This window comes from Sander vitreus, chromosome 23 (assembly GCF_031162955.1).
Source record: "Sander vitreus isolate 19-12246 chromosome 23, sanVit1, whole genome shotgun sequence".
Taxonomy (NCBI): domain Eukaryota; kingdom Metazoa; phylum Chordata; class Actinopteri; order Perciformes; family Percidae; genus Sander; species Sander vitreus.
In genome coordinates, this window is record NC_135877.1 from 19,405,900 (window position 1) to 19,422,777 (window position 16,878).

At 38.9% G+C, this 16,878-nt stretch overlaps 1 protein-coding gene across 6 annotated transcripts in view; it reads right to left on the minus strand.

The window, feature by feature from the left end:
• The window catches only part of sfmbt2 (Scm like with four mbt domains 2), a 56,506-nt gene that overhangs the window by 20,146 nt on the left and 19,482 nt on the right, over nucleotides 1-16,878 (minus strand). For 5 of the 6 annotated variants that reach the window (XM_078242844.1, XM_078242846.1, XM_078242845.1 and 2 more), the window contains exons 4-8: nucleotides 16,501-16,741; nucleotides 13,180-13,200; nucleotides 3,913-4,001; nucleotides 1,177-1,426; nucleotides 137-234 (exon numbers count right to left, since the gene is read on the minus strand). In XM_078242844.1, coding sequence (XP_078098970.1) covers nucleotides 137-234; nucleotides 1,177-1,426; nucleotides 3,913-4,001; nucleotides 13,180-13,200; nucleotides 16,501-16,741 — 699 coding nt within the window. The remainder of the gene's footprint in view (nucleotides 1-136; nucleotides 235-1,176; nucleotides 1,427-3,912; nucleotides 4,002-13,179; nucleotides 13,201-16,500; nucleotides 16,742-16,878) is intronic. The other variant, XM_078242847.1, reaches the window with a different exon arrangement.

Sequence of the window (16,878 nt, forward strand, 5' to 3'; positions counted from 1 at the left end):
TCTTTTCTAAATAATTTCATAATAATTTCCTTGGAATTTTTCATGTCTGAAACACACACACACACACACACACACACACACACACACACACACACACACACACACCACACCACACCACACCACACCACACCCTCACCTTGAAAACCTCGAGCGGCAGAGGGTTCTTCTGTCCGTCGAGTCGAGCGTCCTCCAGAGCCTCCTGCCAGTCGGGGGCGTTCTTTAGAGACCTGAGTCCTGAGGAGGGGAAAGGTGATGTGGCATTAAGAGGGGTAGATTAGCTCTTACATTGCAACTTAATTAAAGGTGCCCTGCCACACGTATTTCATTACTTTGTGGTAATGTCTGAAGTTCTACCATGGACTCTGTAACATTTTTTGTGGAATAAATGCCTTGGTTACCTTGTTTCAAGCCATTCTAGCGTGGTATAGAAAGCCTGCAGGAAGACTCAACTTGATTTGTGCCAGTTCTCATTAATATTCAACGGGCTAAGCTGCTTGACTCTGATTGGCTAACAGCTAGCCAATGAGAGCCTGGCTATCAGCGTCCTTTACCCAGCGCAACTGGGCGAGCTCATGAATAGTAATGAGCTCAGGCAACACATCACACTGACAAGCTTTTGTAATTGGCCTGATTTCTCTGCTTATTTCTTTTCAGTGGCTAGAGCTGACAGAGGAGGTAGCAGTTCGTTTTCACATTCATGACACAAACACATATGGACCTATCATATTTCAAAAAATACAAGTAAAAACGGTTTTGTGTGGCAGGGCACCTTTAAAATGAATTAAGGCTGTTCCTTTTAATACTCATACAGCTTCTATAAACCGTCATCAATTGTCACAAATCAAAAACGATTATATTGTCTTGGATTTTAATGACAACTAACTTTGCTATGACTTTAAATTTCATAAATTCACTCTAAACTTTCTACTCTAACCTCCTTACGTAGCCAGCCGCGTTCTTAAACAGCAGCAGTCAATGTGGTGCGCCCAGCAAAAAAAAAGTGCTTATCTTTCCGTAGCTTTTTGAACGTATGGATCATGAGAACAGGCTGCATTAAGTATCATTCAGTTTCTTGTAGACACTGTAATTATGTTTTGAGAAACTTAAAGTCCTTGTCCCCACAGCAGTTTTGGGGCCGGCGGTAAATGAAAAGGTGCCAGCAGATTAGATTATCACCTGTAGGCGGTTCTAAGGTGAGCCGGTTTTCCAGAGCCCAGCCGAGCGGGCGGAGCCTGACGTCCAGGTAGAACAGCCAGGTGTCCTGAGCCTGGTGGTCTTCAGAGAGGCCAGCGTAGCGCAGACGGAGTCTACCACCAACGTTCTGGATGACTCGGACAGGCCAGTAAAGCAACGGGCACGAGACGTCCTGAAGCTCCAGGACTGAGCCCTTGAAGATCAGATCCATGGTGTTCTTACCTCTCAGAGGCTGAGAGAGAGATAGACAGAGAGAGAGTGTTGTTGAAAAATCTCAAAAGATCATCTCATTGGTTTATTGGATGAGTCAAACCTCCTATAGAACTGTTACTCTTACAGAATGAGTAGTTAAATAAGTAACAAAAGAGGAAGTCGATGTTATATAGCCTCAATAAAAAAATAAATTAGCCTAGCCTTTAGTTGAACCTGACCATGTTATCTGACCGTATAGGGATCCAGGTAGGTTAGTTTGTTAGCCTGCCCACCTGAACTCCATTAGCTGAAAAATAAACGCTGCCATTCATGTTTTTTGAGAGATAATTGAGACAGAAAACTCAGAAGAAGTCAACTAACGGCCCAAAACATTCTTGCTTAGAGAAAGTGTTAAAGATTTGTTTTTGCACCTTTTTAAGAGCTTTCTTTTGTGTGGTGTCCTTTTAGTTTTTTTTTCAGTTTAAAGCTATCATTTGACATTCTGAGAAATACACTTATTCGCTTTCTTGCCGAGGGTTAGATGAGTAGGTTGATACCACTCTCATATCTGTCTGTGTATATATATATATATATGTGTATGTATGTATATATATATTAGGGATGTCAAAATAACGCGTTCATTTCGATTAATTAATCTGAGAAAAAATAACACGTTACAAAAAATTAACGCAGATTAATCCATTCCATATTGACGTTTGCATACAGATGAAAATCTGGTGCCACTGATATGTCTGCGCTTCTCTCTGATGCTCTGAAACAGACGTTACAGGAAACACAAACCTCGCTGCACGTGACGCTAGTTAACACTATACTCTACAGCAGCTAACGTTAGCCTACCGCTAGCTAGTAGCTGGATTAAACACGGTTAAAATGCTGACAGCTAACGCTAAACAGTGTAAAGTTTGACTGTGTTTCACTGTAGAGGATTCAACACCGGGATGTAACAATCTGCAGCTGCAGTCGGAAAAACAACACAGACGGTGCGTTCAATGAAACTGGTAAACTACAGCCTCGTGGTGCATTTGAAGTTATTGTAAATGTCCTTTTCCTATCTGGTTGTTGTTTTTGTCGTTCAACAGCAATTTACTAGTGAAATAAGTTATTGTTATTGTTATACATTATTATTAAATCATTTAATTTTGACCATATGGCCTTAGCAATAAACAATGTCACCAATTGTTGTTTAGTACCCTTTTTTTTTCTTTTCTTTTTTTACTTTCTTAAAAAGTATCGGTTCAGGCACCGTTAATTATGTATGCGATTAATTAATCACAGAGTATGTAATTAATTAGATTAAATTTTTTAAATCGATTGACAGCCCTAATATATATATATATATATATATATATATATATATATATATATATATATATATATATAGTATATCAGACTACAGCTAGACATTTACTGTCCAGACATTAGAGTGGTATCAATCTTCTCATCTAACGCTCCGCCAGAAATGGGAACCCGGTGAGGGTTTAAAGCAACCAATATGAGTCCCAATGTCCCTGTGTCAACTCCGTCTTTTTTGCATGTAATTCTCTGTCATGCAACAAAAAAAACCAAAATAAAAGGAAAAGAAATGGGCTTTGATCGAGACCAGTTAACAGTTAGTTGTGTGTGATATCCTTTGTGTAAATCCTTCCTCTATTTATTTATTTATATCTATACTCTCTCTCTCTCTCTCCCTCTTTCTCTCTCCTCATTTCCTGTCATCTTTCTGCTGCCCCCTTTTTCAAAGAAAGGCACAAAAAGGCCAAAATGTTTCATTCAGAAAGTGGCTTCGATTGGGACTGGTTAGCTTAACGGTCAGCTGTGTTTCATATTATAGAAAACTAATCCTGCCTCTATTTTCTAACAAGGTCCTGCTAACCTGGTTGACACCAGACCCTTCTCAGTTGTAACTGAGAGTGGGTCTGGGCAAGCTTCATTCACAGCGCATTTCCAAAGGGGCGTCAGCAACGGACGCCGCTCAAATGCCTCTGGGTGCAATTGGATAGTCCTTCAACCAATCAGACCAACAATCCGGGTGACGTAGCAGCGACAGCGGCATCAACAGGTTGCTGCGCTTCGGTGGCCGTCATGTTAAACGTAAACAAAAAGCTGCTCGCCGTCGCTGTGCTATCGTCATCGTGTAAAGCCCGCCTCAATGGTTGTGATTGGTGCCTTGATTTGGAAAAATTGGAAATGGGCTTGAATGGGCTCTTGGCCAGGCTGACTCGCAGAGCCAATCTCAAATTTGCCAGAAGTTCGTCAGGGTTTTCCCAGGCTAAGGTCCTTCAGTAAGCGCTAAAGAAAATTTGCATTCATTGAAAATCAGGCAGGTTAAATGTATTCTCCCTCCTCTGTAGCATCCTATTCAGCAACTATATTAAGTTCTGTATTTTCCTTTCTGTCAGCAAGCATGTGTAGTGAGAACCACAGCATTAGACAATTAAAATTTATTATGTAGAAAATATGAATATTGATTCCCCTCTGAGATTTTCTCAATAGGAACACACTCACCCCCTCCAGCAGGTTGGCCGGTGCCGTCCTGGCGCCGGTCAGGTCCTGAACCAGAAACTCTGTCCAGTCGCTGTATTTCTCTTTGATGGCTGCAAAGAGACAAAAAAACACAGAGCCAAGACTGAGAAACACAATCAAAGTGAGTGGAAAGTGAGCACATTATTGTGCTGTTGTGCTGTGTCATGGTGAATTATTAATTGCAAGGCACTACGTTGAATTGTTAAGTGTAGTCACCAGAGAACAGCATGCATGCATGAGAAAGTGCATGCATATACTAGAGAACCCAAACACACAGCAATTATACTAATAATACTAATATTTTTTTTAAAGGCAGATAGTTATTTTTTTTAATTAATCATTTTTATGCAAACGAAGTGAGAAACAAATTCACGTATTCACACTGCAAACCTTAATGCTCAATTGTGATTTATGGCTGAGATGAGATATTTTTTTAGGTTTGCATCTGGCAGGTTTCTGCAGAAGTAAACACATAAAAAAAAACACCAACTAATGTTGTCTGAACAGTGCCATTTAAATGTTAATATGCAGAACAACAGCTGCAAATTTGAGAATAAAATACAAATGAGGCAAACAAAGCCAAAACCTTTTTGTCTTATGGCCTTTTGAAGAGCAGAAGTGACTATTTCCCATACAGAGATGTGAAATCAGTGGCAGGAACAGAAACCGGTTTCCATCCAGAATTTCAGGTATCAAAGGTTACCGGGTGACCTGTAACTTACTCTGGGAGCAGTAAATGCTGCATGAATTCAAAATGACAGTTGAGGCTGAGGTCACACTGCCACAAATTAGATATGTTTCAGCTTTGAGACCACATTGAAAGCAGAAACAAATCAGAATTAAAAATGTCAAGATTCAGGGTGACTTTAAGGAACAGGTCTATGGCACAAATGAAGGAAAAAAAGCAATGAAACATTAAATAAATAATATAAATATTGATGGAAATACCAAGAACACATTATGTGTACCTGAGATAGATGACATGCATTAGCTGAACTTAAATTAATTCAAGATAGGGCTTTCCCCTAAAAAAAAAAACATTGTGGTATTACAATTTATTAGACCTCATTTCAGTGTGTAGTTCAGGGAAGGCATGAGGGGAATTTCGTGATGTTACTCAACTCCAAAAATAATACCCTCTCTCCAAAAATAATCAGTTGAATCAAACATATTATAACCTTCATGAAGGGAGGGTTAATTGCAGGACTGTTGTAGTTTTAGCAGGGTGTACCTAATAAACTAGCAACTGAGTGTAAGTTGTACCACCTTAAAGATATACTCCACGCTTAAAATTACAGTTCAATACCTTGAATTCTTGGACACATTCACCTTCAAGAATTTAAGGTAACACGGGGCGAGTTATCAATTTTCAAACGATCATTTTGAGGGTGAAGTATTCCTTTAACAGATTTAACAGGAGAGAGAGAGAGAGGGGAGGTCAATCCAGCACAGTATAACTATAATAATTTGCTTCTTTTTTTTTTTTAGCAACCCAAGGACAACAACATATAACAATAGAGCAGAAAATAATAGCAATGTTTGCCGGGGATAACAATATTAACTGAGTCTATAGTCCTGAAAAGAGGTCTAATCTAGATAAGTGAGAACACCTGTGTGGGCTTAATGTGGGTGTGTACTCTGTAGTTTCCTCTGTAGTTTAAATAAATCTGCTCTTTTGAAAAGAAAAAGAAAAATCTTTTTTGGGTCATAGTCAGAGAAACACAAATCGATAAAAAAAACTTAAAAGTCAGACACAGAAAAAAGCTAAAACATTCAGTCCCAAGTTTTTATGTGTTAAATTGTGGAAAAATAGAAAACACACAGGCTCAGTTTGACTATTTAATTATTAGACCTCTGCATTGAAGCTGACTTATGTCATAAAAGACTTACTTGAACTGAATTTAAAACCGGACTCAAGACTTTTGACATGACTTCACCCAAAATATCTCTCTAACCCCGACCCTAACCCTTAACCTGAGTGTTATACTAACAAACTGTTGACCTATAGTATAATAATATATAGTGTTGTTGTCCTTGAGGAGGCCTGGTGTGCAGTCAAAACATGTTGGTCTTGTTTTGATCATGAAGCCATGATGATAAAGGCTTTTCGTCTCCACTTATAACATGAATCCCCACAATGTGACTGTTTGAACAGATTTTGTGTCCCTACATTGTGACCAATATAAGACCACATAAATGCAAACGCACATGCCAGGTGGACCAGAGTTCTGTCTCCAGAGTCGTCGTGCAAAAAAAGCCCACTTCCAGCACATTTGCATGGAGACGTGTGGTTTTTGCCTGCTTCCTGTTTCCAATAGTGCAGTATCTTTTCATTTGACTCCTCTGAAATCAGCCTCCTGTTTATCCCTCAACCCTCAAGCTTACATTCCAAGGAAGATGCTGAGCGGCCTTCAGAGTCCTGCGTGTTTTTCTGGTTAGTCACTTAAACACACCCCAAAAATATGTCTCCACAAACTCAGACACTTGTTGGAATCACTGAAACGTTGCCACATGAGTCACAGTTACAGAATGACTGCAACACGTTGGGTGAACCGACATTCCCTGCAGCAGTGATTAGCATCAAGCTGAAGTGAAAATGAAATGTAGTCCATAAACTGAAACATGCTCATAATGAAAATAGGTTCTGGGTTTAGGTTGTTTGGCTCAGTGAAGTGTTTTTGTTAGATTTCTTTTTGCTCTTTTTTTCCAGGGTAAAGAGCCAAGGGAGAAAATGAGTCTTTAAGCATGTATACTGTGTTTCTAGTGCAAGATCTTTTGCATTTTTTTTGCATTTCTTAGTGTCCAGTAAACAGCTGAAAAAACAAAACATAAACTTGAGGGTTTTATATGCAATAGCTTAAGTGGGTATCGTCAAAAGACAGACGAATCCATTTTAACTGTTTATAATACTAGAAACCAGTTAGTTAAATCATAACAAAAAGGATTTAAGTAGGTCTCAACTGAGATTTGTTTTTGCTCTTGCTGCACATCTCCTACTTTTATAGTTTTTCTGTCATCAGCATGTACAGTTAACTCTTTAGTGTGCTCACTTTTTAAAGTTTTCAGTGATAAAGTTCAGATGATACTGCAGCTACTTTCAGGGATTTCACTTCAACTGATTACAGTTGCTTTTAGCACTTTTACTTTCAAAGGGCTTATTTTTAAGTATGCTTCAAACAAAGTGCACGTCACCGTTTCTGGAACTGTCAGATTCCAACAAATCACACCCACGTTATCTACAGAAGAGCATACGTTCACCAAAGAAAACAACTTTGGAGGCCTTATTTCTCTAGTAATTAGTTACTGCTTTATTATCATCTCATACTTATAAGAAAAGCTCTCCTAATTATAGATTTCACAGCTGTCAAACTAATGCACGAAATAAAGTATAATATAGGTGGAATTCCTATTCAGGTCAGAATTGTTACACTTGTTACCAAATTTCATACTGTAATTACAAGATAAATTCTTCGGTTTTTATTTCCACTTTAGTGAATGCAACAAGCTTCCGGTATTATCTTTATTATCTATATCTGTTCTTGTTTTTCTCTCTGTGTTTTTTGTTCCCACGAGTGTTTACTGGAAAAGCTAGTGCCAGTGATGTTAAGACCGCAGTGAGAAGTTGTGGTTTTTAAGACAAGTGAGTGGGTGATTTTTTTTTTCTTAAGTGTATTTCTTAAGAAAAAAAAAAGCCTTTTCTAGTTTGTTTAGATAAGGGCTTTAAACATTCTTATAATCCCTTTTTAAAATCAAAGATTTGAGTAAATATAACTGACAGTTAGCTCTACCGAGGCTGCTCAGGATTTTAAATACTGTACATAATTGACTAAGAAGACCAAATCAATAACTCCTCTCATGGCTCTGGACTCCAGAGGTCCTGCCTGAAACTGTGGAATTTGCCGGCAAATAAATCAGCATTTTCCTGTTAAACTAAGGTTAACAGTGAACGTCTCGTTGCTCTCTCTACGCCCGTTTAATAATAGTGTGTTCCTGTGAGACTATTTTACACACACACACACACACACACACACACACACACACACACACACACACACACACACGGTGTTGATGTGGGGTGTGCAGAAATAGATAAACTATTTTTACAGATACAGATCCTGCCGAGATTAGTCATGAAGTCATTTAGAGCTCAGCCGAACGGTGGAAGCAGAAGCTGAAACTTGCAAACTTCATCCTTCTTCACCCTCTTTCTCTCTCACCCTTTCCCCCCCTTTTCCCTCCACCAGCTTGCAGTTTCATTATACTGTGTAGTGCTTCTTTATATAAATAGCTATTTTTCTTCATTTCCATCCCACAGGCAGCAGACACATAGAGGTGAAAGCCTGACTTTCACATAACAATAAGTGCATAATTAACCTTGAGGGAGGAGACCTCAAAACATCCCCCTCTTCCCCCATACCGCTACACTATCGCAGAGCTAACCTCCCCCCTTCTCCCAGGCTGCACCAAAGCTGGCTGAAGTCTCCATGCAAATATCTAGCATTTAAAAAACAAACAAATATGAAAATGCATGTATGAAAGCCGATATTTGCATATTCTGCCAGCTCCTCTTCTCTGTAAACAATCCTGGCTCTGTGCACAGGGCTTACTTAAAAGCTTTACTTTAGATAATCAATGTTATAATTAAAGAAGAAAAATCATCTCAGTGTTTTTTGCCGCGATCGCAGCAGTGCAATAGATTCTAATCAAAGTTAATGGGAGCAAATTACGCTTGATTCCCCCTCTGTCTTATCCAGTCATTATGCGCTGGCATGGAGTTGAACCGCCCTGAATGCACAAGAGTAGAAGGCCAAGTCAATTCAAACAATTACCTACTTCCATTTTAACTGACAGCCTTTCCATAATAGGCCGTGGGCATAATGACTGCAGCACGCGGGCGCATGTAAAATGTCACACAGCATGCAATTTGTGTGTTTATTGAGAGACAGTTCACCGTTTCAGATGCCATATTGTTAAAATTGTTATAGCCCTCTTGACAACATGGCCGAGGATATAAGAGCAATTTGTGTAAATATGAATTACCTTAGGGTTTGTTAAGTGCTAAAGAGACCCACAGGATCAGTAAACGTGTGTGTGTTTGTGTGTGTGTGTTACTGTTACAAGTAAAAGACATGCATTCAAAATTTTACTTAAGTAAAAGTACAAAAGTATTAGCATAAAAATATACTTAAGTACAAAAAAAGTACTCAATACTCAGAATGGCCCATTTCAGAATAATGTATATTATATTTATGCAAATCTGGAGGTTACAGCAGGGAGGGGTTGTGTGAAATGTGAGCCAAACCTTTATTTAACTTAAAAGATGTGTGATTAAAGAATGGCTGTTGGTTAACCATAAGGTATTGGTGTTAAAATGCAGCCTTCTCGTTCATTTGAATGAGAAAACTGTTAGTGCAGCAAGGAAGCGGTCACATAGGGCGCTCGTTTAAAAAAAAAAACATGCTAACTCAACTTTTGCCTCAGCAGATGGCTCGTCATCTTGCAACAAAATGCACTCCAATCAAATGCTTGCAGAACAGCAGAACGGATGTGCAGGCTTATGGCGTAGTCACTGCACACCGTAAATTGAGAATATTTATTTTCAGAATAACATGGGCTACTCAAAAATCACATCAGTTAGCATGTCAGTGGTGCTGTGTAATGTTCTTGGACAATGCTCGAGTCGAGGACAGCCCTAAAACCGTTCCATCACCTCTCTTTATTACAAGGGTGAATAAAAGAACGTAAACGCTGCAGAGCTGAAATGATTATTGAAATAGTCGATCTGCAACTATTTTGATAGTCATTTAAACAAAACTGCTAAATATTCTTTTGTTCCAGCTTTGCTGCTCATCTTTCTCTTATGTGGTAGTAAAGTAATTATGTGGACTGGCAAAACACGCAATTTGAAGCTAGTATCTCGGCCTGTAGAAAACTGAATTAGCATTTTCTGACATCTTACAGGCCAATTCATGAAAAGAATCATCACAATATTTGATGATAAATGAACGGTTAGTTGGACCCCTAAATCAGGATTACTATGCGGTATAGAATTAAAGCAAAATGCTGCCTGATAATGTACAACACTTTTCATGTTGCAGTGGTGTTCTCTACTTAACTAAAAGTCAATTCCTTCGCAATATATATATATATATATATATATATATATACACACAAACACCGCTGCACGTGACGCTAGTTAACATTATACTCAACAGCAGCTAACGTTAGCCTACCGCTAGCTAGTAGCTGGATTAAACACGGTTAAAATGCTGACAGCTAACGCTAAACGGTGTAAAGTGTGACTGTATTTCACTGTAGAGGATTCAACACCGGGATGTAACAATCTGCAGCTGCAGTCGGAAAAACAACACAGACGGTGCGTTCAATGAAACTGGTAAACTACAGCCTCGTGGTGCATTTTAAGTTATTGTAAATGTCCTTTTCCCATCTGGTGGTTGTTTTTGTCGCCAGCAATTTACTAGTGAAATAAGTTATTGTTATACATTATTATTAAATCATTTCATTTTGACCATATGGCCTTAGCAATAAACAAGCCGTTCTTTAATGTCACCAACTGCTGTTTAGTACCCTTTTTTTTTCTTTTCTTTTTTTACTTTCTTAAAAAGTATCGGTTCAGGCACCGTTAATTATGTATGCGATTAATTAATCACAGAGTATGTAATTAATTAGATTACATTTTTAAATCGATTGACAGCCCTAATATATAAATAAATATATATATATATATATATATATATACCAAACTAAAGCAGCCCCTTGTATTGTTCTCACTACAATGCTATCAGCCTGAATGCAACACACACACACACACACACACACACACACACACACACACACACACACACACACACACACACACACACAGAGAGAGAGAGAGCAGAAGTGGGGTCTATCTCAGCTCCATCAGGCTCTAACAGGAAGCAGTGTGGTGAATTCATTATGCAAATGATCTCTGTTGGGATCTGTTCAGCGAGCAGCAAACTTACCACATCACCAAACTAGTGATGTAGCTCTAAAAAGCCTTTTACATGAATGGATGAATGTATCCTACACACATGCAGACACCCACATACATACGTGCACATGCACACAAAACTCTCTCTGAACAAGCTTCCCTCTCTGAGCCCGTCCCCGAGGCTTTGAATCATATACAGTCAAAACACCATCAATATGTATAGTAGGTTGAATTATGTTTTCACTGTCTGGATCTGTTACAACTCACTGAATTGTAACTGTTTTGGCTTACCTGCTAGAGGCTCACAGATCTGCCATTGTTTCTCAAAACTTACTTTACATTTTTCATGCATATTAATGTTTAAATTCAATACGATACTTTATAATAAATACACAAACCCAGGTTCCTTTTTCATCTAAAACCTGTACATTTGTAAGTACCTTTCATCTTATATTCCAACTGCAGGAGGGCCATGAAGTCATTATAGGTGAAGTGGAAAAATCTACAATGATTACCCTGTTAAACTGTCTTTCAAATGCCTTTTTAATTTCTAAAATTGAGCAAATTATGCAACTAAAGCGCTTGCAGCGCTGCAGACTCATGTGCTGTTCTTGCAAACAGGGACGCTGATTAACACGGGCGCTGATTTGATGAGCACAAAAGCTTTGCTGAGCGCATCAGTTAGCAGAGGAGCATTTAGAGTGGAGGAGCAAAGAAGGAAGACTGTGTGTGTGTGTGTGTGTGTGTGTGTGTGTGTGTGTGTGTGTGTGTGTGTGTGTGTGTGTGTGAGAGTGAGTGTGAGTTTGATGAGTGAGTGAGCAAGTTTGACGAGGGGTTTAGGTATGTGATAAGTGGTTTGTCCAATTGAAACCCTTATCTGTAGTTAGGTTTTGCAAAGAAATCATGGTAAGATGGTGAGTAAGATGGAGGGAGGCCTGCAGATTTGTGTTCATGAGGGAATTTTTTTTAAAACCACTGTGCTTTATGTAAAGTCTGTTGGGTACTGAGTCACAGTGAAACAGGATGGAAAAATCACAGTCCCCTTTTAAATCTCCTCTTAAATCCTAATTGATTTGTTTTAACCCTTTTACTTCATTCTTTTTCATTAAATTCTGCATTGATGTCTTTTTTTCCTGACACTTTGTATCACTGTTTCAAGTGTAGTAAATATAAAGTTAATATTTCTGAAGTTGGTATTATCTGTTTTATATCCTAAGGGTTGGTTCTTGGGTTGGTTTTTATTCGCCCAGATATCTGCCTTCAAGATTTCTGCCTCCATTTAAATACAAAAAAAGGTGAATGGAATTTGTTATGGCGCTCACAGCATTGAAAAATGACTTTAAAAATAATAATTATCAGGAACATACAGTTTCATTGCAGAAACAGTGTCCCCATTACTCTTGTAAACAGGTTTCATGGGGACTATTTTACAGCAGAAAGTTTTATCTAAATGGTTAGACACCGCTAAAGATAACATTTATTTTTTAATATGCATGAAATGACCCTTTAAAGAATAGCACTATGGCACTGTGCCATTAAACATGCATATTCTCATGTATATCTCTTTAGCTTCACATATCCAAAACTTTAAGCCAACACAGACAACAGGTCCTCAAAATCCTCCGAAAAAAAGCTGCAGCAGCAATACCAGGCTAGTATTAATAAATAAATAACAAACAAAAACATAATGTCTGTTGTTGTTAATGCATGTCATTGATTAAACTGGCTCATTGTTAGTGTACAATTACAGACTGGATATAACATCAGCAGTAAAATGTCTGTATGGAACGCCTGGTGACACATATTGATTTTATCTGCCAACGCCACATTTTACACACAGCGGTTCTTAAACTTCTGACCTGTCATTACTTGACTCACTGACTAGCGACACATTTTTCTGATACAGGACACAGTTTGTGTGTTGCACATATGCGGAGGCCTCGTTATCAAAGCATCACATTTGAGCTGCTGCGTTTTGCACTAGTTATCATACGAGCACAGCTTGGCGCAAACAGCTGCGTGTGTGTGTTTGTGTGTGTGTTATATCAATCTGCTAAGACACACTCAGCTAGAAAGGAGTTACATGCAAGAGGCAAGTCAATTGAGCTGTGAGGTCACTTCCTTTAGAGAGGTGAAAAGAGGAAGAAGAAGAGGAGGAGGAAGCACAGTGTACTGTACATGCAGCTCTGATGCCTAACACAGTGTCGATTTCATGGTGGCCACTAGTGAGCCCAGCAGGTGAGTCAGTCAGAGGCACTGTTAGAGCTGCTTACCTTTTCTTAGGTAAATGTTATCTGAGAAACAGAAAAACAAACAAAAAGGAAACAAATAAAACAGGGAACTGTGACACAGGTGGAATACACACACTCCCTCTCTTTTCTCTCATATTGCAGCTGACTAAGCAACACACACACACTAGGAAATGTGCACAGCATGATACAAAGCCTTGAAATGAAGCAAAAAAAGTACTTTTTTTGGGTCACATTGGCAAATTGATAGTATCTTGCAGAAGCCTCTTTGGGGAATATATAATATGCCTTCATTACATGATTTATGCTTCAGTTTGCATCATTAAACATGCAGATGTCAGCTGTCCATCATTATTAAAAGAATTAGGGAAAGAATTTGAAATATGAGCTTTCCAAAAGACTCAGAAAAAGAAAAATTATTACTGAAAAATATATCAATTTCCTAATTAACTTCAACTGCTGTTAGTATGATGGATAGAAAAATGTTCTTGAGTAAACATACAATATCTTATTCAAACATACACATTACATTTCTGACATTCAATCAACTCTTTCTCCTACAAAATTATTTGTGCTGTTTTATCCCCATTTTGCAGCTATGTTCAATGTGAACGTTTTCCTGTTATCTTAATAAAAATCATAATATGCAAAGCATAATGGTTCCTATGAATGTATTTGCAAACAAAAATGTATTGTATATGAATGTAATTTTTAAGAGGCAGGTTTGCTTTCAACCGATTTTTTTAAAACATCTTAATTTCACCAGTAACTATTTGCTGTGCAAGCAATTGGAAGATGAAGAGTTTAAACTAGCTCTCCCCTCTCTGTCCTCAGCCCCTCCCCTCATACAGTAAACTCTATAAGAACGAGTCATTCATTTCAACCATCCCCATCGTCATTGTGATCCCGATGCTGTTATACAGCGGCAATTCTGTGAGAATGACCGTCCTGTTTTCTTTGTAAAGCCCTTTGAGATGACAGACTGTGATTCGAGGCTCTAGCTCGCTACAGAAACATGAACTTGAATTAGACGCAGCCGAGAGCTTTTGGCTATGGTTAGCAGAAGGCTAAACTATTAGCAACATTTTCTCTTTATCTCTGAAACGCTTCACCGATATTGACACGTTTTATTGCGACTCTCTTTGAGACTCTTTCTGAGAAGTCAGTCTTCCTTTATTGGGTGCAGGATTGTCCACCATTGAATTAGGCTTTCACCATCTGAAGGGACGTGCATGCGCATCTGCATTTGTAGAACAGCCAATGGGAAAACGCTCTCTCTAAAGATGACCTTTGATTGGCCAAAGTCTCCCGTCACGGGCTAGATTATCTAAATCCTGAAAGCAGAGAGAAGGCGCAGAAGTCTAGTTTTCTCTCAGACCACTTGAATTACAATATGCTGAAAGGTTGTTAAGGAATTTTTTCCCCAATGACGCCAAAAAAAACTGCCTACCCCAGCTTTAATGTGAGCATTTGCTGGATTTCATGGCCTTCTGTAAATGTAAACGGAATATCTTTTGGATTGTTGGTCCGACAAAACAAGTAATATGTACATGTCAACTTGGGCTTGGGGAAGTTGTGATGGGCATATTTTTACTATTTTCATTTAATGGACGATTAATCGAGAAAATGATCAACACATGGCTCGATAATAAAAATAATTATTACTTGCAGCCTTATTTCAGGCGTATCATGTTTGACTTGAAATACAAAGAGCACAAGCATAAGACAAAGGCCACTCCACTGCAGCGGTGAAAGCAAATTCAATGTGTTGTTTCCCTGCTTGATAGATAATCCACAGAGATGTGAATACAGATATTTTATGAACAACCTGCCGCTGCAAAATACAAAAGAAGTTGGTGAAAAGACCAGCGGTGAGTGAAAAGGACATATGGAGCTGGTGCAAGGACACCCGAAAACATATCCAGGTCGTCTCCACAACAACGGAGGGGCGCGCCATTCATCAGCGGGGAAGTGTCGAGAAAAATAAATGGTCTGAACAAGGCTGGGGAGGGTGACTCATCTATCTGGGGGAGAGAGGGACCCGCTGCAGGTGGAAATGTCTTTGATGGCAAAGTTATGATATTGTGAAAGGGACAGTTAGAAAGAATGGCTTCTGGAGACGTTAAGGAGGACGCTTTATATTAGAAAGTTTGAGCTCAGGTGTAAAGGATGCTCTTAGAGACTAGAGATGGCTGTTGTAGAAAAGAGGCGACCTGTCTTGCGTTTAACCTGGCATTACTCTGACTGAATGTGATGTGTCAGTAAGTAAATTAGTTGAGTTGAGCCGTTTTGACAATCAAAGCACCTTGAGGGAAACCAACTCGGTTTCCACTTGGTTTATGTAAAGCATTCTTTGAAAGGTGAAGGTGTTCACACTAGTCTGTGTGTGCGCATTAAGGTCTAACCGACACTTCTGATTAAATGTAGTCAATCAACCAAAGGCTGACCCTTTGTTACCTAATATTTTTTTTAAATGTCCTTTGAAGCCAAAGATTTTAAAGTTTTCACATTTCTTTACATTCAGGATGCATAGCCTTTGAGAAAACAACTGTGAAACAAATGCAACACGAGGCACAAATGTTCATATTGGCGTATAATCGTTGCAATCATTTTCATTATTTTAACAGATCTTTATAGGTTTTTATGTTTGAAACACTTTTATCCTTCAAAAAGGCTGGCCCTAACGGTCAAAGAGCAGACGGTTCGAGTCTGACCAAGGAACTTGTCATATTTTTAAAAAAAGCAGAAAATGCCCCCCAAAAAAATAGTGAAGTCAGTTTTTATTTATGTAATCCCAAATGGCTTTACAATGTGTACAGCGCATGATAATGCCCACTATCCTCCCAAAAAACTATCCTCTTTAACAGGAAAAAAAAGAAGAAACTAAAATACTTTAATTAAAAACATGATTTATCCACAGACTTTAAGTCCTCTGACACCTAAGCGACACACTTCACACTCGTTTACAGTAAACACTTCCTGCTGCAAAAATTAATGGACTGGTGTTGGAAATTAGCTTCAGCCATAAACACGTGTACATTGGACACTGCTTCTGCAACTGTTTCTCTGTACTTGTCCCTTACAAATAAACTAACAAATATTAATAAAGCACAGCTCAGAAAGTGTTCACTTCCACAAACTTAATAGAAAAATAAGGAAGAAATGCAAACTGAGCGGCAAATGATGACAGAATCCCTCAAACTACTAAAAGAAATACAATAAATTGTTATACGCAGAGCCGTTGTGCTAAAACTGTATTTTCATACATTCACTCATATTGATCTAACTTGTGTGAGTAAGAGACCAGGTTCGGGTGAATGCGTGTCTCACAGTGTTTCTTCCTACCTTCGGGGGGCATGAGTGTCTTGTTGTTCTGGGTGCACCAGCCCACCGGGTGCAGCTCGGCCGTCATGACATCACACCAGAAGTCGGCCTTGCGGTCCTCGCCGTAGCCGCTGTAGCGCAGCAGCAGCAGCTGGCCGCATGTGGTGATGATGGTGGCCATCCAATATGTGTCCGGGCTGCTCTTATTGGCCACTTCCAGCTTCATACCAGGCTGGAAGCTGCTCTGCAGGCTGATCTCCACCTGAGAGACGCAACACAACATTAAAGGAATATTCTTTTTGCGATCCAATTTTTATTTTCCATATGCAAATAAACAGGCAAAAGTGCAACATATTTGTTTAGATGACAATATACAGAAAAGTACACTATACATATTTG